Genomic DNA, 20,525 nt, shown 5'->3' with positions numbered 1-20,525 from the left:
GGTTTTTTAAAAAATCCAGCTCAGAGCTTTTGCCTTTAAACCAGAGCATCGTAATTAATATTAATGTGGGTCTAAATAATTTTGTGCTTTGTTTATTCCTCCTGGTCTATGTTTATTTTTCTCTCCTTTATCATTTTTTTTCTACTTGTTTGGAGGTTAAATGCTGTTTCTTTTAGTTTAGGGGTTTCCCTCTTTCTCGAGGTTTCTCAAGATGCCCAGGCTGATTTAAATCTGCCATACCCTCTCACTAAAATTCTTGCTCCCATTAATTCTTCACTCTGCTCACTTCTTGCCTCTTGTTTGCTGTTGTCTTTCCCCCTTCTTTTTTTTTAAATTAATTTATTTATTTTGTGAGAGAGAACACAAACAGGGGAGGGTCAGAGAGAGAGAGAGAGACAGAGAGAGAGAGAATTCCAAGCAGGCTCCACACTGTCAGCACAGAGCCCGATGTGGGGCTCGAACCCACAAATTGCGAGATCATGACCTGAGCCAAAACCAAGAGTCCATGCTTAACTGACTGAGCCACCCCGGTGCCCCTCCCCCTTGTCTTGATACATTCACCACAAAGGGTGCAACAACCTTTTACCTAACCCTGTAGGTAACATAGGGTTGGGGGGTGTTTCATGTTGCTGAACTTCTTAGAGCCCTTTGGCCATGAGAACCCTCTCCCTGCCCATGTCCCTTCTTAGGTCCTAGCTAGTCATTATGTTGGGTCCCCTTTAACTCCAGGTCTTCTCTCCCAGAGCTCCACCCCCAGGCCCTCACCATCCTGGACCAACCTACCTACCCTCCCACTGTTACTATCCCTACCTTGCCCAGTTTTTCTCCCTGGACGTCTTGTTACCTGAACTCATGGTTAGCTCTGCTTATTTGTTAACTGTCTCTTTCCCAGTAAGTTCCACAAGGGTGTCCTGCTCACCACCATGCCCCCAGGGTCTGAGGCTGGGCCTGGCACACAGCAGTACAGACAACAAGGAGTGAATATCTGTTGAACAAATGGGTGAATGCCGGCAGCAGAGCCCTCAGTGGGAACATCCACCTATCAATCCCAGTGCAGCTGCAGCTGGTGCAATGAGGAGGCAGAGAGGTCTCCTGAGATCCCACCTCTCCCCCAGGTGCCCACCCTTTGCATCCCAAAGACCCCCACCCCCACCCTTAGCTGAAAAACTGGACTCAGGGGAGCAGGCAGAGTAACGTACTAACGTTTTTAATACAGTCTGATCAGATCAATTCACAGCACCAGGTCACCCTGGGCCTGCTCACACGTGACACAGCCGAGGTACACAACAATGTCCCCACCTGCCAGCTCTCCTGCCTTCCTGGCTACCAACAACACTGAAACCCGCTACTTCCCTGACCAGACTGGCATTTTTAAAATTTTGCATAAAACTATTTCTTCCATAGACTTCAAACAATCAACTAGCCAAGTTAATTATGGTACATCTAAACAAAGTTTAATACTAACCCTAACGTGTGACTGCGGTTTACAAAGAGCTCTGTATCACCTGGGATAGCTTTCAGTAGCAATTCACTACAACTGGTCCTAAAAAATAACAATAATAATAATAATTAGAGAATTAAAACCCAACAGCAAGTTGAATGGTTAAAATCACATAAGAACTGGAATTTGGGGTGGGGGTGTCCTCAATAGCCCAGCTTGTCCTAGTAGCGAAATGCTAGCCTCTAGGTAGGGCTCAGAAAGGTCTGAGGCCCTCCAAGTCAAGGGTCAAGCTCAGGGGCTCTCAGCGGGCACTCACCCCATGGTCCATGGGATGCTGTAGGCTTCCAGCTTTCTTGAAAATAGTTGGGCATCAGCACTGTGTAAGTGGGTGGAGACCCTGATGTGGTTTCTCTTAAGGGATATGAGAAGGGGGAGGGGACCCAAATCACTGAGTTCCCTGAATGCCGTCACGTGTGGGTTTGGGATTGGGATCACTAAGAATTGAGCACCAGGAATTCCAGCTTCCACCCATTAGAGAAACCGGGACTGGTGTGGCCTTGGAGGCCTATGTAGTGTTTTCTGCCCTTGTCCCATACCAGGTCTTGCAGATATTTCTGCAGAGTATCAGATGAGAATCTATTTCTAAAGACCACTGAAGGGATGGGTGGTGGAGAGGGAGAGGGTGGGGTGACAGGGTGGGGGGAAGGGGGAGTTAAAAACGAATAAAAATCTCTCAGCTACAGAACCCAAAGACATTACTTCCCTCCGCATTCACAGCATTTCTCAGCGGTCCCCGGTGGCCATTTCCGTGGGGACACAGCATCTGCCTCACTTCCCCTCAGGCCCCATGGGCTGCTGGTCAACCTCGGGATCTACTAAAGATGATGCAAACGCTGACTGAACAATCTGAAACCCAAAGGACTCGAGGAGAGACATGTTCTGCTGGGGAGAAAAAGGTGAGCCGAGGGCAGGGCCCAGGTCCCCCAGGGGGCCCCCAAGCGCCCGGACATGCACCTTCTGGATGTGTTTGTTCAAGTAGGACTTGGAGCGGAAGAAGCTCCCGCATTCAGGGCAGGGGTACTTCTTCTCTCCGTCAGACTCCATTTTGTTTTTGGGGACTGCCATGTCGCAGGAGAAGGAGCCATTGGTGCTCTGTTTCTCAGGCGTCTTCAGGTCACTGGCGTCCGAGAGGTCACCGTAGGAGTCAGAGCTCTCAATCGGATCCTGATGTGAGCATTTCTGGCCTTCTAGGAGAAAACAAAACACACAGGAGAGATGAGGCCAGGCTTTGGAGATGCCCCCTCCTGGAGGGGTCGGGAAAGGCCAGCTCATAGGCCTGTGGAAGGCAGCGGATGGCCAGCCACTGCCCTGGCAGAACCCACGGAGGTTCAGCTGGTCAGTCTGGGAGCCTGGTGTGCCTATGGGCGTGAGACAGCAGGGCCCTGGGGCTGCCAGCCTCCCTCGCCGCGGACTCTTCATGCAGGTGCACGTGTATCGCTCACCACCATCTCAGCCTGCTTCAAGGAAGAGGGTACGGAGAAGGGGCCTCCACTGCTTCCACCCAGAGCAACTCAAAGACCCCCAGTTCCTAGGCACTTTGCTGGCTGCCCCTGGGGGTAAGATGGCTGTTCTGATGATGCTGAACAGGTATATCAATGGCCTCACCTCCACACCAGACTAGCTGCACCCTAGCAAGGCAGAACCAAAGCCGTGAGGTCCTCAACCCGGCAGACCCCACTGATGGCTGAGACAGAAGCCAATCCTTTTCCCAATGCTGCAAACACAAGCCCTGCCCTTATTGCCTTCCTTCTGCCAAAACCCATCCAGGGCCCAGCGGCCAAAGCATAGAGATTAAAAAGTAACTTTGAACAACTCGGTCAGCTGACTGTCCCCACACAGGGCTCAGGACAAGCTGGGCCTCAAGACAATCCTCATTGCTCTGCCTTGCCCTGCCCACACTGCAGTCCACCAATCAGAAGCTTCCTGCCTGGGTTCAGAGAGCCATGCCGGGAAGGGAGGTCTGTGATGGGAGCGTGGAGCATGCCATCTCTGCCATCTCTGCCGTCTGCCAAGCCCCTGGCATCATCCCCAAGGCAACAACTAGAAATACCACAGAACAACCTGAATCAACACGTGAAGGTGGGCCCTAGGGAGCTCTCTGCAGACCAACTCCAAGTCAGAGGCAGTCACATATCTCATTTATCGCCATGCATTTCACAAACGCAGCCAGAGGCCCGCCAGAAAGGGCCACTCACAGCAACCAGTCACCCCTATCAAGGAGGAAGCCAGCCCTTGGCTCCCCCTTGCCCACAGGGTCAAAGAAAAAGAAAGCATTCAGCCACAGCTCCACACCATCCTTAAAGGGCCACAGGCAATGGACAGGCCCAGAGTGACTCATCATGCAGGACTTGCTTCCAGCCTTGGGCCCGGGGCATCCCTGCAGGGCTCCAGACAGTGGGGGCTGGCCAGGAGCAAGGGAGGAAGGCTGGGGAAGAGGAGGCGGGGGCTGGATCTTGGCAGTGCCCTAAAAGCCTCACTCACTGCCCTGGAGTGAGATACCCACTTGTGACTTTTGTCCTGGAGGCCACTGCCACTCAGATCTCAGAGCCTCCTTGAGGCGGCCAGCAAGCCGGCAGCCTTCCCGCCTCCCCACGCCCGGCCCAGCGCCCCCACAACACAGTCTGCGCAGAGAAGCAAAGTGCAGAGCAAGGGGTCGCTTGCCTTTGTTGCCATAGGTCCTGGCGCAGTGGAACGCTGCTCCCCCATTCGGGATGGGCTCCTGGTGCCTGGAGACCTGGGGAAGGGGAACACCGTGGTGGGTTTTAACATGGACCTTTAAGTAGGAGGCAGAGGAGAAACCTAAACAAGACAAAAGGAGATGAGATCCCGCGGCCAGCACAGAGATACCTCTCTGCTTCCCCCACGCCTCTCCTCTGGCCGCTTTGGCTAGCATTCCCAGGTCAGCTGCACCTAGAAGGGGCCCCCTTGTTGGTTCAAAAACGGTTGCAACCACAGGAGCCACCTGGCTCAGGACGGGTGGCACTGTCCTCGAATCGGCTTCTCTGCAGAGCCCACTCTGCAAGGCTGAGGTGTAGGACCCAGGCTGGCTGCCTGGAGGGATGGCCTGAGATCCTGCTCCTCCCAGGGCCAGAGGCCAAATGCCCCTCGGCTTGCTTGGTGCCTCAGTAATGAGCGGTTGGAGAAGATGTCCCACAGCCCCAGGTCAGCTGCAGAGACCCTGGCTAGAAATGTAGTCAGAAAAGCAATGAGGCTCAATGGCAGCCACAGGACTCCAGCCAGCAGAACGCCTGCTTAACACTTGTAAAGGCAAACTGCACAACAAACCAGATGGAGGCAAGATGAAATCCCAAAAGAATGCCTCCAGGAGTCCCCTTCCTTCTATCTAGCAGGACATGTTCTATTTTGCTAACTTTCTCACTTTCCAAATAACTGGATTTAGTAATTCTTCAGACCTTCTGAGGAACAACAAAAATAGCAAGTTACGTTAAAGAGGCTCAGTCAGCTCTTATTCATGGTCATCTTTTTGGTTTGGGTTTGGAGCATCCATCAGGTTCACTTAAGGAAGAAAAAGAGATAATCTTTGCTTTCATTTTGGAGGAGGGGCAATCCAGCCATCTTGAAAACTGCAGCAGCCCAACCCAGATGTTCTGGTCAGTTCGAGCCATACGATAGCTCACGCTGGGAAGTGTAGATCTTGGGCCAACTTCCACACCAGCCACAAGTCTGAGGACATGAAACCAGGTGGGCCAGTCAAAGGAAATTGACTTGGGTTTTGCAGGAAGTTGTGTCATCAAACTCCACAGTGGTCAAGGATCAGGACGTGCTTTCAGCAGGAACCGAAGCATTTTAGCATAAGGTCCACCTGGTGTCTAGTGCCCTTTAATCTACTCCAGATCTGGTTGACACATTCTCAAGTGCTTTTATTCCCCTTTAAAATTACAGTTATAGGATAACAGTGGGATCCACTCTGAACATGTCAGAGGCTGCAGGGTACTGTGTAATGTCTGCACAAGTCTGATTTGGCATGGCCTTTCAAATGCTGCTGGAACAGTTTATTAGGTTCACTTTTAGCAAGTGATAATGGTGTGCCAGGGCCCAGCACGTTGCATGCTTTATTCTATAGAATTCCACCAGTCACCCTATGAGCTGGGAATTATGAATATACCTATTTCATAGATGAAAAAACAAGAGGGTTGGTAAGGTTAAGTGACTTGTGGTCACATGTACAGCTACTAGATGGCAGAGCCTGGACTCCAACCCCAGGACCATGTGCTACCGTGTGGTACTTAACCACTGAGAAGACTCTTTAGTAGGCCCTGGCTGCAGAAACATCCCTTGGATTTCGGTGGTAGGTTTCATTTATCACCATTTGCCCTTATGTATTTCCGCCATATTGGTGGGTTAGAATGGAAGCAGCCAGTAGACAGGAGCTGACCTGTGAAAATCTTTAACACACACTCCCCTGACAGTAGCAGTTGGTGGTTTCGGAGGAAAGGGGCACTGAGTGACTTTTCCTTTCTTTCCTGATACAGCTACTCTATAGACCCCTGGTCCAGTTTCTGGAGTCCTGCCCTGCCTAGTAGAGCCAAGTTATCCTGTGCTGTGACCAAGTAGTCTGCCTGGGGCCAACCACGGGGGACAGACTGGCTTAAGAGGGTCCCATATAAACATTCTTATGAGGGAGGCTGCAGTCAGGAATGAGTAGACAAGGCTAACAGGAAAGAGGACCTTAGCCCTGCCCCCTGGGATTGGTACTGTGGCCCCTGGCAACCAGCATAAGATATCAGGCCTTTCCAAGAACATCACAACTCCATTTTAGAAGGGATTTGTTTCGTTTTCGATTTTTAATTCCCGTGGAGCCTCGGAAGTGGTGTGAAGCCCTCTCCATGGTATAGCAGAGCAGGTCCACTGAGATTAAAGGGGACGGGAAAGGAGGAAAGGAGCACTGGGAATTATTATATTTACTCCTTGTGGAAAGAACTACACCAGGGGAACACAGCAAATGCTCAATGAAAATCTGCTGTGTTTTCCTGAAAAACAGTCTGAGAAACACATGGCTAGGTCCTCTTAACTTTACCCCAGCTGCAGACTGTACTATCTATAGCAAAACCACATGGCAGGGTAGTAGGAGTGGATCCACAGCTGCCATTTAAAGCCCAGAATTTAAACACAGAGCAACTCAGCAGCCAAGTGTTGGGATAAAACGGAAGCTGAGTTTCGGAGAACACATCTTTGAAGCCAGAAATGTTTACTGGGAATTCGGAACTCACCTGCCCATTCACCACTGATTAACCAAGAACCAGAGAGGCAGTTTGATCCAGGCACCAGAATGATGTCAAGACAGTGAGCACACACACATGTGACTTCACTACAACCAACAAGCTAGCCTCCCCCGCACTCCAGAGATGAAGAGTTCACAGCCAAAGACTGCTGCTCCTCCACGGCATTTTCTTGCTTGGTGCGCTGCAATTTGCACTCCAGAAGCAATCTCCTTTCACAAATTCCACTTACACAGAGGGGTCAGGGACTGCTTTCTTCTTGTCCAAACCCTGCTGGGACCATGCCCAACAGAGCTGTGCTGGAGGGAGGCACTAAGTAGGTTTGTATCAGCTCAGTCCAGGGGAATGGCAGGCTGGCTGTGTCCATTACTGGCACTGGTGACAACTTGCGTGCTCACCTCTGACTGGGGAGAAGGCTTCCTCCCCTTTAAGCAATGATGTTGGAGTTCAAATGCTGTCTCTGTCAAAGGCAGGTTTCCAATAAGCTATCTCTCTTTCTCATACCAGTACGTGTGCATATATACAAAGACCTTGCTACAGAAACTTTTTAAAAGGAAGAAAATCATGGTGAATCTACCAGGTCCTTCTCTCCTTCCCACTATTCAGCTCAACTCATTTCCTCAATTTGAAAATGAAGAAACAAGCTTTTTCTAGCATCAAAACTCCTTCCACTGCAAATAATCTTCCTCTACAGATGGTATGACCCACATCCTGGTATGTCTCTAGGACAAAGACAATGTCATCTATCTCAAATGTGGGGCTAGAGCAGCCAGGTTGCCTGCCTCCCTTCTTTCTCATTCTTCATGGGCAAGAGTCACTTGTGTGGCAAAGACCGGAGGATCTATAGGTAGTTAAGTTGACTGCCTGAGATTGAAGGGTGTCAGAGGGTACCTGATCCAACCTCGACCATCTGACCATCTGGCTGACATCAGCCTTTGCTTGAACCCTTGTGGACATAAGCACATTCATTTATTTGTGCTCTCCTTCCTATATCACAGCCTTGGTGGTGGGCAGGGAGAAGAATGACCCAGAGTTTTCTGCATTCTGATTCCAGGTCTCGATGTCTTTGGTATCCTTATCCTCTTCCTGGACAAACTACGTTCCTCTTCCTTTTTCTTTTTATTTCCTCAGGAGTCGTCTCCTTCTATTTCTGCCAATGAATGAGTCTTGAGATAGAATCCCGCTCCTTCACTTCTTATAAAGACCAAAATTGTTTTCTCTTCCTCCTGTATGCGTAGGAGGGTGGGACCAGAGTCCTCTTCGTCTTGTTGGAGGGATGGGGCTTCCCATTCTGACTCTGAGACCCAGAGCTGTTTAGCCTATGATCCAGATCTAGTCTTGGCTTTTCTGAGCAAAGGTGGGCTCTGCTTTGACTCTTCCAGCTCCCCCAGTCCAGTCACGTGGTCTGTGGCTGCTGCCCAAGTCCTGATGTACGCCAGTTGTTGGCTTTGCCACATCAGCTGTCTCCTAACTGGGCCGACTTTCCCTGCTGTTCCCTGCTGCTCTCAGCTCTTCTTTCCTCCTGAGCTGGGCCCCCAGGGGCCATGGCCCTGGGTCTCCCGTTCAGTTCTTGCCCGACTCGGCAATCTGAGCTAGGCTCTGAGTTTCATCGTTAACATCCTTCTCTGCTCTCACTGTTTTCCAGCCTCTGGTCTCTGACCTCAGTTCTCAGATGGAGAACCTCAGGCTTGAAAACTTGACCAAACGCCTGCTGACGGCATGTTGCAGGTTTAGTTATTTGTAAGGAGCCGGTCGGGGGACAGGGGAATTCTGTCAGAAAGCCAGGTTAGGATGAAGCAAGATAAGAAACCAGCTTTTTCTAGAGCTGGGGCAGCCACAGTTAAGATGGTCAGCCACAGCCTGATAACTCCCTGCACGCACAACCCCATTGCCCACCCTCCAGGGGAAGCTCCTGCCAGAAAGGGTTCAACTGACGTGTCAGAAAGTAGGACAGACGCTTAAGCAACTTTTATTTCCACCTCCCCACTTTCACAGCAGATTTCCTGGTGGTACAAACATCTATATCCAGTGGCCTTCAAGGCAAACCCCAGGTGTGCAATCCCAGGGAGGGACCCAGCTCCAGGGCACCAAGAACACCCAGCTACTCAGCAGTCTCCCTCCACCAACGACCTCAGGGCATATGGAGATAGCAGAAGCACCCGAAGATTCCAGCCAAGGACTGCAGGGGTGCCTGGTCCAAACCAGAGTGTCAGTGAGCTGTGTCTTTCCTAACACTGTTACAAAGCGCAAGGATGGGACCTCCCAAGGATGCAGGTCCTTGTGGGGAGTTCAGAGATCTTTCACCTACCTTGTCTCCTGGGATCATCACAACAACCCTACGAGGTAGGCAAGGCAGGGTGTTCTTAACCCCATTTAAGTGATGAAAAAACAGGCTCAGAAAGGGGAAGGGAGAGCTCAAAGTCACAGAGTAGGGCAAGGTAGGAGGGGCGTGGACTAAACCCTCAGTCCAACTCCAGTTCAGTACTCAATCCACTAAGCCATACCCAAGACTTCCAGAGGCATTGGGACAAGAGAGTCCCAGGAGAAAGGACTTCCCAGCAAGGTCCCCACCTGGCCAAAGCAAGCACACCGTGCAGAAGCATCTTCATGCCCACCACAGACGGCTGCCCCAACCTTCGGCACAGATACGGCGCAAGCCTCCTCCACTGACACTGTGCTTGCATGACACAAATCTTAGCCCTCCAACCACCAACAAGCCCTGGCAGAAGCTCAGGGGCAGGCCAGACTTCATCCAACACAACACTGGGGCCACAGAACCAGACTCCACCTAGGCCCACCTCGGCCTCAAGCACACTGTCCTGCTCAGAGCACCGTCTATGTTCCTGTCTCATCCAGGCCACAGTCACCTGGGTTTGGGCTCTTTCCTGACCATTTGTGTTAGAAACTTTCTGCCCCTTGTCCATCTCCAGACTCAACCTCCTTCCTTGGTTGCTGAATTTCACATGCCAGTGAAATCAGCCAGTCAAAGCTCTCAAGCAGGACCCTCTTTTTCCCCCACTTCTTGGGGCTTAATGACTCTCCCACCAACCTCAGTAGTTCAGTGGTGTCTACGAAATGTATCCATCCTGCCATCTGCCCAGCACATGTGTTATGAGCCCAGACTTGGAAACAGTACTCTCTCCTTCCGTTCCCACTTGCTGATCTCCTGGGAACTCCTATCCCAAGCACCCCAAGTCTGGGAAGGAAGAGATGGCAAATAGCCGCCTGGGCAACGAAGGTGTTTATCGTTCAGTGGGAAGGGAGGGCCAGCCGTGCAAGGAGTGGAGTCTGAGGCAAGGTGATCAGGACACCCCTGGCCTCCCACACAAGCTCAGGCCCATCCCCTGGAAATGAGGAAACAGCAGGGAGATTACCTCGATTACAAATACTGCAGAAGTTGCTGGGCCCCTCACTGTGCTTCTTCAGGTGGTCTGCCATGTACGCTGCCCGCAAGTACTTCCCACACACCTGACAAGGCACCTTGTCTTCATGACAAGCCAGGTGGGAGCGCAGACGGTCTCGAGTGGCAAAAGAAGCATTGCAGGTCTGAGGGCAGAAAGGAAAACGAGATGAGGTGAAAACTAGCATCACATTCCTGACTTCCCACCAAGCACACCAGGAAACAAAAACTGTTTCTGGCCAACACATAGACTCCCTGTAATAAAGAGAGCTTTACATGTGGCTCATGCTTTCTCCCCAGAATGGCAAGTAAGCTGCTCTTATTTTCCATGATGCCTCCTCATGAGACACCTGAGTTGGAATTATTGGTTCCAGATGGCTACCACAACATGTCCAGAGCCTGGTACATTAAGTTCCACACTCCTTTACAGAATAAAGAAAGATGAGGCATTTGTTCATTCTTAAACATGAAGAACTGACTTTAGTTGCACTGACTATAAGTGAATTTACAGCAGTAAACTGGCATGTGAACAGACCAGTCTTCCTGTTCTCCATCCTGAGTTTTCTCTACTTGCTTTATGCAAAGAATTCAATTTATCCACTTTATTCAAACATGACATTAGTCTTGGCCATGGGGAAATGGAAAGGAAAGGCAGGACAAAGCACAGAGATTACTCCTTATAATACTCTTGCGGGCTTGTATTGAGAAAGCAGCCCATAAAATGATAGTCGATTCTGCTAACGTGAGAATTGAGCAGAGAGAAGGAAGGCTGCATGATTCAGAAGCATTTGTGGGACATGAAGCTGGGGAAAAGCTGGTAATGACAAGAATGATACCACCCCACATTGATAGAGCATGCATTCTGTGCCAGGCAGGCACCACGATTAGCCTTTCCAAGACACTGATCTCCTGCAATCCAGCCTTACAGCAGCCCTCCAAAGCAGGCCATGTTATCACCCTCCAAGGGAGGATGGCCATAGAAAGCTGTGATGTGAGCACCAACTCCTAGCAAGAACCTGAGCAGATGACCCAGAAGCTGACGGTCAGCACCAGCATCCTGGGAGGCAGCCCCAGGTCCCCAGGCATTTCCTGTACCCGAGGGTCTGACTCAGTCTCAGTCCCTGACCTCCCCCCACCAAGAGCCCTTCCTCATATGGGGCTCACCCAGTTACCCCAGCCTTGGAGGTCACAGAATGTCAGGGAAGTCCTTGGGAGAGTTATAGTCTGGTGACTTTCAAGCTGTTTTGGTTCCATGGAGATGTTTTAGAGGTTCATGTCAAGTCTGACTCCTTTTCTGTGTGTGTGTGTTTACTATTTTAGAACCCCAAGAGAAAGCAACATTCACCTTTAAGTGCATTACAGAGTGACAATTAACCCACTGAAGACCCGCCACCCCATTAACTCTCTAGAGTGGAGCTGCTCCTGCCGTCTCTGTTTAACAGAAGCATAGCCTGAGATCCCGAGACCTCAAGGTAAATGTCTGAACCCCATCACCTCAGGTACAAACGTTTATCTCCTTACTGTGTAATCAAAGGAAGACACCAATGTATTCGATATCGTGGAGGCTAAAGACACCTCTGTTCCTACTCCCGTCCCAAATGTCTGTGCACATCAGGACAGGCCTTACCATTCTCGGTCATTAGCTTTTAAGTAAATGTTAACACATTTGAACAGAACACCTTATGCTAATGAGATACCACCTGTAACTGTTTTATGCCTTGAGTTTATTCATTTGACAAATGAGGAAGCTGAGTGTGGAGAGCGATTTGCCTGAAGCACAGGACTCTACTACTAGAGAAAACAGCAGTCAAAACACTGCCACTGCCAGGCCAGTCCCCTACCCGTCCTTTCTTCCCAGCTTCCCTGAGGTATCCCTCCCTTCCCCACTTTACAGCTGGCCAGACAGAGGCCCTGAGGGGATATAGGACTGCTGGAACAGGAACTAGCCCCTGAGCCTGTGCCCCTCCCATTTCCAGACTTGGCACCCATAGCTTCTGGAGAGTGAAAGGTACTGATATTTTCTAACGCAGTGTGTGGGGTGGCCAGGACTCCCCTGAAAGGGAGAGGTGACAGAATTTGTGCAGACAAACTCGAGCACTCAGGTGACTCAGGAAGCATGATGGGTGCTTGGTCTCAAGGCCACAAGTGGGCCCCACCTCAGGGACCTCATGATCCAATCGTAGGTGACAGTGGGGGGAACATTCCATCTTCCACCCAGCCCACCAGCCTATAAACCAGAAGGGGCTGCCAAAAACACCCCCAGGAGAGAGGGGTGCACCTGCCTTTTTATCTGGGGATAGAGCCAGCTTTGCCAACCAGTGACTTGAGGACCGGCTCCCCAGCAACGAGAGGCAGTGTGGTCTACGCCTCAGAACTCAAAGGAACCAAAGATGGACCAGGTGTAAGAAAGTGCGGTGAAAGACACATTCAGAATTCCATCTTCCGCGGTCCCTGGGAAAAGCGCCACTAGAGAGATGTGAAAGCGATGCCTTGTTTCTCTTGCCAACCTCCTTTCGGGGTCTGTCCTTTAAAGCATTGCTTGTCACACTGTGCTACCTAAAGATAATGGACAGCCAAACCTCAATTATCCACAAGTAGATTATCCATTTGAGGGATTAGCTAGGCAAAATTAAAATCCCAGACCAAGTAGATTTTCCCCGCCCCCCTCCTCCATTGATTATCTCTCAAGGAATGAAAGCTGACTTTGGCCTGAGCAAACATAATTAGGAATAGAAATCTGCTGCTGGGGGGGGGGGGGGGGGGGGGGGAGCACAAACACAACAAAAACTTTCACTGTATTACAAAGCCAAGCTGAAGTGATTGTTGGCTTCTCTGTGCCAGAATTGACCCTTCATGGCTCAAGTCTCCAAGGTTTTCGGGGGGAATTGTCAAAGTGTACAAGCCTGAGTCTAGGCCTGCCCGAAGTTCAGACAACACACAACATAAAGAGTCTGGGCACAGGACACAAAAGAGTGGCCAAAGGGGAGACAGATCTCAAAGAAAGGGACACCTAGAATCTCTATACTGGGGCCACTCAGGAGAAAGACATTTCCCATCCTAGAGACAGGGAGAAGACAGAGGGTCCCTGATGGGACAAGAGCGAGCCAGCATAGCATGCTCTGATCACCACTGATGTTTGGAATGGCCGCACCTTGCCCACGGCCCTGTGCATAGGCAGCCTATTGTTAGGAGCACACCTGCCAGGTCCTGGCCCAGCCACCCTGAGCTTGGGCCACCTCTGGTCATCACCACTCAACAATGAGTCCTAGTCATGCTCCCTTCACTCCCCTGACAGTTTCTCCCCATCCCAGAATTCCTAAAGCTTTTCTTCCCAGGGGTTGAGCAGCTCAGGAATGGGGCCCAAATGGTATCAGGGACACTTAGTGCACATCCAACCTTTGGTGACCTTTGAAGTCTGGCAGCCTGGGGTAGGGATGGAGGCATGGTCTTAAGCAGTCTTTTTTATAGCCCTGGAAAAGTCTAAGGGCAATAAATGGAGGCCTAGTGCCATTGTCCTCACTGGCCCCCTTCTTGGGGGTGCCAGCTCCCTTGTTCCCACTTCAATTCATTCCTTCTCTAATGAGCTATCCTCCAGCCCAAACCACCCCACTTGCCCCTGAGAAGTGGGGCCACTGGAAGCAATGGGAGAGGTTTTGAGTTGCTCTGGTCTCTCGGCTTCAGGCCAAACTCCACATGGAGATAATGCCACAGCCCCACTGCACCATTAAGCCAGCATGCCTGAGGCATCTGAGCCAGTTAAGAGAGATTTGTGTGTCACTGCCAAGCCTGAGGCTTCATGCCCCAACATTCAAATGGCCTTTTCACACAAGCTGTGGCATCAGTTTCTGTAACTGGCCCCTTTTGTCATCTATGGCATCAGGAGAGGTGGAGAGGTATACCCCGCGCCCAGCTCTTGCCCAGGGAACCAACTCCCAGAGAGCTCATCTCTTCACCTCTGACGCTTTCAGAATATACACGATGCAAAACAGATGCCCCTGCTGTTAAACAAAGTCCGGGCACAGCAGCTGGCCGGCCCAGAGCATGAAAGCCACCATGTCTTCACCTGCTGGGTCACCATGAGGGGCATTCTGGTTAAGGGGCTGGAGGTGGGGCCAGCGGGTCTGTAAGAGTGTGTGTTGGAGGGGCAGGGCAGGAGCGGGCTTGTACGTACACCAAGGGACAATGATGTCAGTGTTATGACAGAGACCAAGGACAAAACACACAAAGCCTCAAATGTTAGAATGAAAACTTTTATCATCACTCCTGTTATCCCCGCGGAGGCTGCGGGGGCTAAAGGGCACACCACTGGGATCTGAGGGGGGAGGTGTCTACATCTGCTTTCTCAGCCCCCAAAGCCATATACTGGGGTGACCCAATATAAAGCTACTGGTTAGTCTAGTTCCTGAGCAGACCTGCTAGTAAACCTCAAAAACACAAAAGTCTAACTCACTAGCCAGAAATGAAAGCAGGACCTGTGTGAGTGGGAAGGGAAGAGGGCAGCACGAGTTGACGCACTTGGAATTGGTCCATTCTCCTCTGGAGGGGGATTCACCCCTAGAGTAGGGGAGAGGGGCAGCCAAGCCCCATTCTAGAAACCCCACACCTTAGGGGAGGCCATTGTAGGGGAGGGGAAGCACCTAAACCAGTGACTTAGTTATTGGGAAAGCACCAGACTCTAAAATCACCCCAGCAAGGACACGCAGGCACTCAGCAGTGCCATCTGTTAAAGGGGGAGAAAAAGGCAAGAGAACCCAGAAAGAAACCTGGAGGCTATGAGGGGGATCCAGAAAGGAGCTCCTTACTACCCCTGGGGTCCCTGAGCTGGGAAAGACTCCAAGTTACACAAGGAGGAGCTGGGCATCATGGGCAGGAATCATTGTGCTGGGCTCTCTGAAAAGCAGGGGTCTCAGAGCAACCGCCATTCCCGTTCCCCTCCAGAGAAAACCCTCTCTGGGGAGGCCGAGGCTAGCCTACAGGCCACTGAGTAAAGGCCCGGCTGCCCTCTGAGGCAGTCCAGCCCTGCCTCAGATATCCTGGCGGGGCTGGGCAGAAGAGAGTGCTGCTGGAGTGTGCTGGGCCCAGGTTTTCAAGGGCTGGGAATGATTTTTTTAGAGAAAGGGAAAAGGCGGTGTCAGGAACCGAATGGGACGACCTCCACAAAGCAGGCTGGGCAAAGTCCCATGATGGCAGGTCGCTAGGAAGAGATTCCAGGGGCGGCAGGCCGCTGCTGCTCCCAACCCACACCTGGAAAAAGGGCAGAGAGTGCAGGTTACCCCCCCAGGCCACCGGGCACGCCCCCACTGCCCTCTGGGCTCCTCCTACTCTGCCAGGCTGCTCAGCACACTACCTGGGAGAGTCAGAATGTGCTCCGTGATTAGAGAATCAGAGACAGAGAGAAGGCAGCGAGGCACAGACGGATCCCAGCATGCCCACCCTGCGTCCTTGTCCTTGGGGGAGGCTACCTGGCTGGCTGTGAACACCGACCACACCTGGCCCCTGGGGGCTCACTGCCCTACCTACAGTACGTCCATTCCTCCCTGCAGGTCCCCCTGAACCCTCCCCTCCCTCCTTGCCACCAACAGGATAAGAGAAACAGGTTATCCTACCAGAGGCTGTAAAACAAGCACCCACCACTCTGTCTCCCCCTCAGACGGCAGGAACTTGGCATAGGAGGGGAGATAGCCAAGAAGACACAGGCATTTTCCATCCACACAGGAATGCTCAGTGGCCAGGAGAGGAAATTCCATTTTCTGGTCACACAGGGCCCCCAGATATTGTTGAAGCAGACAAACCAAGGGTAAGAATCTTGCCCAGCCTTCCCTACCTACTGCTACACAAAGAGCTCACAAGGAGGAAACCACCCTCCTCTCTAAGTCCTCAGAAGCCCTAGCTGATGGCACATGTGGTTCAGAATGAGTTAAACAGGTGCCAGCACTCAGAGAATGAGACCATCCGCTCTCATCCTCCTTCGCTGTCATTCTTACTGCCACCCCTTGTGCCCTAAGCTCAGGGGACCCAGAAGGTCAGGGTGCCTGGCAGACAACGGGTAAGAGCTGTTAGCTGAATCACCAGGAGCTCCTTACAAACCCTGCCCTCTCCATGGTAGCCCCTGCAAACTGCTGGGAACCAGAAGCAGGCCCAATGGGGAGCCAGTGTCCCCAGGATGATACTTGCACAATGTGACCCACCATCCAAGGAGCTGGCAAATACCAGGAGAGGAAAGCCAAGCAAAAGAGCGAAGACAGAGGCAGGGTGGGAACCAGGACCCAGCAACCAGGAAGGAGGGGATATTAGCAGTTGGGGGGGGAGAGGGGGCCAGGGAGAAGAACAAAGGATGAAAGCAGATGGAGGGTGGGGAGGGACAGAGGGGGAGGTGTGCAAAGCGGTGGTGGTCAGTCAGCCGGCCCAGCATACACATCAGCTGGCTTGTGGCTGGGCTGTGAGAAACAGCAGCATTCTCTTTCAGCCCATCTCTGCCCTGGCCCGACCCCTACCTGACACTTGTGAGGCCGCTCAGAAGTGTGCACCTGCTTGATATGTCCATTCAAGTGATCAGGCCTGGAAAAGAGAACCAAGACGAGACTTTAAAACAAGACCTCAAAAGACAGGGCTACAAACTTAGCCAGACCCCCCCCGCCCCCTGCACACACCCCATTGGAGAGGACTCTCTCTTCCCCATCCTAGCGTGACAAAGACAAAGTCACCACCCAGCTCCACAGGCCCAGGGCCTCTCTGCCCCGGTTTTCTCTAAAGGGGGAAGGGAAGTGAGTGTCTCTGACCTTGCCTACCCCCCCACACCCCCCCACCACCAGAAGCTCAAATGATTTCGAAGACCTGAGGACGTGGCTTTAGAATAGGACAAGGCTGCCTTACTGAGGCCTTTCTGGGAGGGGGTATGTGTGATTCATTGTCCAGACTAAAGCCCCTTAGAAACTCAGTATTCCCCTCCCCCAGCCTCTCCCACCAGGACAGCCAATGAATGCCACCCGGATGGAATTCAGTCCCCAGAGGCCAAGGGATAGAGCCTTAAGTCCCCAGCTGGGCTGGTAAACCAGATGCCCGCTGGAGCAGGTGGGCAGGGGCTGCCTGACCGGTAAGACTGGTTTCTGGTTGGGGCCCCTCCAAGGGAGTTCTCCTTCTGTAGGTTCACACAGACACAAGTCCTAAGTATCCAGGCAAGTTAAAACCGGCCTTTTATTCTGAATATTCTCTTAAGATGAAAAACAAAATAGCCCTCTGCTCCCAGACAAGTCCTTAGTTTCCTATCAGGCTCACCAAAAAGTGAATCTAAAAGGACATCTTGACCCCTCCTCTCTGTCCTGAAAACATAAAGATGATCTGTGGGTTCAGTTAGGCTCTGGAGCTACCAGATCAGAGGAGATCAAAGATTTTGGTGCTAGGAGACTCTGGGTGCAGAACTCTGTGCCCCATGATCCCAGGAGGCTGAGAAGGGCGAAGCTTGAGTGTGCCCATCCAGGATCGATAGTGCTCTGTTGGGGGAGGGATTTGGTGGCAGGGAGCATAAGAGTCCCAGATGCACTTGTTTCAGCCCCTCCCTGGGCAGCCATTCAAGCAGGGAAAGTCGGTGGAGGAAAAGCCTCCCGCCCCCAAAGGGGGCCCCACGCCTGGTGCCGGAAACACAAAGGGAGCCTGGGGAGAAGAATGGTGAGGCCCAGTGGCTGTGGCCAGAGGAATCCAGCCCCTTCCCACAAGGCCCAAAGGAAGACAGACAGTAGGGCACGCCTAGTGCCAGAGAACTTCCCTGAGGGAAGAGAAAGCAGCTCCCGACCACAAAACTAGGGCCATTAAAATACTCTCTGCTGTCTCCAAACCTGATGTGGCCCTAGAGGGTCAAGTGACTCCCACCAATCCCACACCCCCTGATCTTAGCAAGAAACTATCCCACGAGCCAGAAACAGGGCAGATCATGAGGAGGGACGCTATTCCTCACCTGGAGAAGCCTTTCCCACAGCTCTGGCAGATGTAGGGCTTGCCCACCGACCCATCGTGGGACCGCACATGGTAGGACATACGATCTTTTCTCTTGAACCGCAGCCCACACACTGGACAGGAATAGGGCTTCTCCCCAGAGTGGGAAAGCTTGTGCCGATTGAGATGGTACACGTCTCGGAAGATCTTGCCGCAGATCTCACATGCCACCTGCTTCCTGGTCCGGCTCCTCTTTCGGGGGCCATCGGGGTCCTCAGAGATGGGTAGCCCATTCTCACCCAGCCTCGGAGGAGGAAGGTCGATATAGCCCAGCTGGAGGCTGGTGACACCATGCTGGGCCTCATGCTGCCGGAGCCGGTTGGCATCAGTGAACACCTTCCCACACAGGCCACATGGAAGGATGCCTGCCTCCCTCAGGCCCCCTGGGGACCCAAACATTGAGTCCAGCAAGTTGGCCTTCCTTGGGCGGCCCCGGCCTCGCTTGCCAGTCAGGGGAGGGGCACTGGATGCCACATTGGGGAATGGGGAAGTCAGCAGTTGGGGGGACAGGGGTCCAGCCACCATGGGCAAGCGGTCCACCCCAGGTAACACAGGCAGAGAGGCTTGGCTGGCAATGGCTGCACCAGCAGCCCGGGCTGCCTCCTCCTCGGGCTGCATGCTACCTGCGATGCCATTGCTGTTGGCTGCCAAGGCTGCCCCATTGGTCATGTCCAAAGGGAAGCCCAAGTCCGAGGTCCCAGGGGGCCGAAAGAGCATGATGTCTGCCCGGGCAGGGGGCACCAGGATCTGCACATTAGACTGTTTGATGACTTCCTGGCAGATCTCAATGACCGACCTCATCAGTAGGAACTTGGCAGCCGTCATGAGCTCGGGGAAGCTCTCCAGGCGAACCACGATGCGGGAAGTGTAGGCGAAGTCCAGGATGTCCCCAAACACCTTGGAGCTGATGGTGTGCATCTCCAGCTCCCGGCTGCCCCCAGCCCCGCCGCCTGGAGCCGCCGCTGCGCCCCCCACGTCAGCGGGACCCCCGTCTGCAGCTCCGCCGTCGCCCAACTGGGCGCTGAACACCGACTCAAAGTACTCGCTGCAGGCAGCCAGCACGGCGCGGTGCGCTGGGAAGCTCTCGTCGCCCACCCGCAGGAGCACGTCGCAGAAGCGCCCGCCGTTTTTGCGCTGCTGGTTGAGGTTGTGCAGCATCTCCGTGCTGTGCCTGCTCACCTGGTAGGTGTAGCAGCCCGATGGGCCGCAGGAAGCATCGTTCACCCGCTCCATGGCCGCCGCCCCCTCCCCACAAACCCGGCCGCGGCACTTGCCCGCCCCCCTCCCTTCCCCTAGGCAGTAAGAAACGGGGCGCAGTCGCCGTTATCTACACTCCCCACACGTGCCGGCCCCGGGCTCTGTAGTCTCGCAGGTGCCCCGAGCACACACGCCCCCTGCCCGGATCGTACTGTCTAGACGGCAGGCCGCACCACCTCCCACATAGCTGCCCCCACCGACTGCGCGCTCCTCTCTCCTCTCCGCCCGCCCGCCTCCCTTCTTGGTCTACCTCCGGGGGGGTACGCGAGCAAAGAGGTGCGCCCCTCCTGCCAACGCGCCTGCCACCTCCCCTCCCGCCCGCCAGGCGGCGCCGGCGCGCAGCCAAAATGGGCGCGCGCGCGCGGGGAGGAGGCGGAGGGGTCTGCCGCGCAGGCGTGCGCGCGCGCGCCGCGGCTTTTCCCGGGCCCGCTGGGGGCGCGCGCTGCGTCCCCTGCAAAGCGCGAGCCGGGGCGGGGGCGCCGGAGCGGAGGAAACAAAAGGCGAAGGCGGCGGCGGCGGGGCGCGCACAGGGGCGGCAGCGCGGGCTTGGTCCCGGAGCCTGGCGGGCGGTAGCAACGGCGAACGCTGGAGCGAGCAGGCGGCGGCGGCGTCAGGATGGGCCCTTCCCCGGGCCGGGCGAAGGCGGCGGCGGAGCGGCGGCGCTGCGGCCCCGGCCTCCGTGTGTTCGGAGCGGAGGAAAGATGGCAGCGGCTGCACTTCCTCTTGCACTTTCACCCCTGGGGGGAGGAGAAGGAGGGGGCGATACCAACAACACCCCCCCCTCTCGCTTGCAGGGAGGAAAAAAAAAGAAACGGCGAGCTCGGCGTGGGGGGCCCCCGGCGCCCCCGGCCCTGCACGTGCGCACCCGGATCTCTGGCCCGGGCCGCCCTGCGCTGAAAACTTTCCACTTTCTTTGTGCCGAGCGCCCCCCCCTCACCCAGCCGAGGATGCACGTCCCCCCTTCCCTATTTATACACCCCCCCCCCGCAGCTCCGCTCCCCCCGCTTCCTGCCCCCCCTCCCCATTCCCCAGCTCCGCCAATGCTGGCGCAGACTGAGCCCCCGTCCGGCCCCCGCCTCCCCACCCCGCCCGCGGGGCCGGGGGCTGCAGTCTCAGCCCCCCCGGACCAATGCAAACG

The 20,525-nt window shown here is 53.8% G+C and overlaps 1 protein-coding gene and 1 long non-coding RNA gene across 5 annotated transcripts in view; one reads left to right on the top strand and one right to left on the bottom strand.

Annotated features, from left to right (window-relative positions):
- The window catches only part of LOC122232493, a 35,338-nt gene extending 23,487 nt beyond the window's left edge, over nt 1-11,851 (top strand). The window contains exons 3-5 of the long non-coding RNA XR_006209818.1: nt 893-977; nt 2,219-2,397; nt 11,462-11,851. This is a non-coding gene — a long non-coding RNA (uncharacterized LOC122232493). The remainder of the gene's footprint in view (nt 1-892; nt 978-2,218; nt 2,398-11,461) is intronic.
- Nucleotides 1,192-20,311, bottom strand: PATZ1 (POZ/BTB and AT hook containing zinc finger 1). Of its 4 annotated transcripts, none has more exons than XM_015537694.2 (5): nt 18,093-20,307; nt 16,636-16,699; nt 10,116-10,287; nt 4,163-4,300; nt 1,192-2,688 (listed from the first exon to the last, which is right to left on the bottom strand). In XM_015537694.2, the coding sequence occupies exons 1-5, from the start codon at nt 19,361-19,363 to the stop codon at nt 2,270-2,272; spliced, it is 2,064 nt and encodes a 687-aa protein (XP_015393180.2). In that variant the 5' UTR covers nt 19,364-20,307; the 3' UTR covers nt 1,192-2,269. The 4 variants fall into 4 exon arrangements, with proteins under 4 accessions (XP_015393180.2, XP_042817794.1, XP_042817795.1 ...); XM_042961861.1 differs by having other exon boundaries at nt 2,562-2,688; nt 4,163-4,235; nt 18,093-20,309; XM_042961860.1 differs by lacking the exon at nt 4,163-4,300 and having other exon boundaries at nt 18,093-20,306.
- Nucleotides 20,312-20,525: the final 214 nt, after the last annotated feature.

This window comes from Panthera tigris, chromosome D3 (assembly GCF_018350195.1).
Source record: "Panthera tigris isolate Pti1 chromosome D3, P.tigris_Pti1_mat1.1, whole genome shotgun sequence".
Classification (NCBI taxonomy): Eukaryota; Metazoa; Chordata; class Mammalia; order Carnivora; family Felidae; genus Panthera; species Panthera tigris.
This window is presented reverse-complemented; position numbering and strand designations above follow the sequence as displayed.

Bases quoted from the DNA above. Each gene is read 5' to 3' on its own strand.
- PATZ1 (XM_015537694.2), bottom strand. From the start codon at position 19,363: ATGGAGCGGGTGAACGATGCTTCCTGCGGCCCATCGGGCTGCTACACC. The intron at 16,700-18,092 runs GTGAGGAATAGC...TCTCTTTTCCAG, and splicing joins TGTGGGAAAGGCTTCTCCAG to GCCTGATCACTTGAATGGAC. The intron at 4,301-10,115 runs GTAATCTCCCTG...TGTCTTGTTTAG, and splicing joins CTGCAGTATTTGTAATCGAG to GTTTCTCCTCTGCCTCCTAC.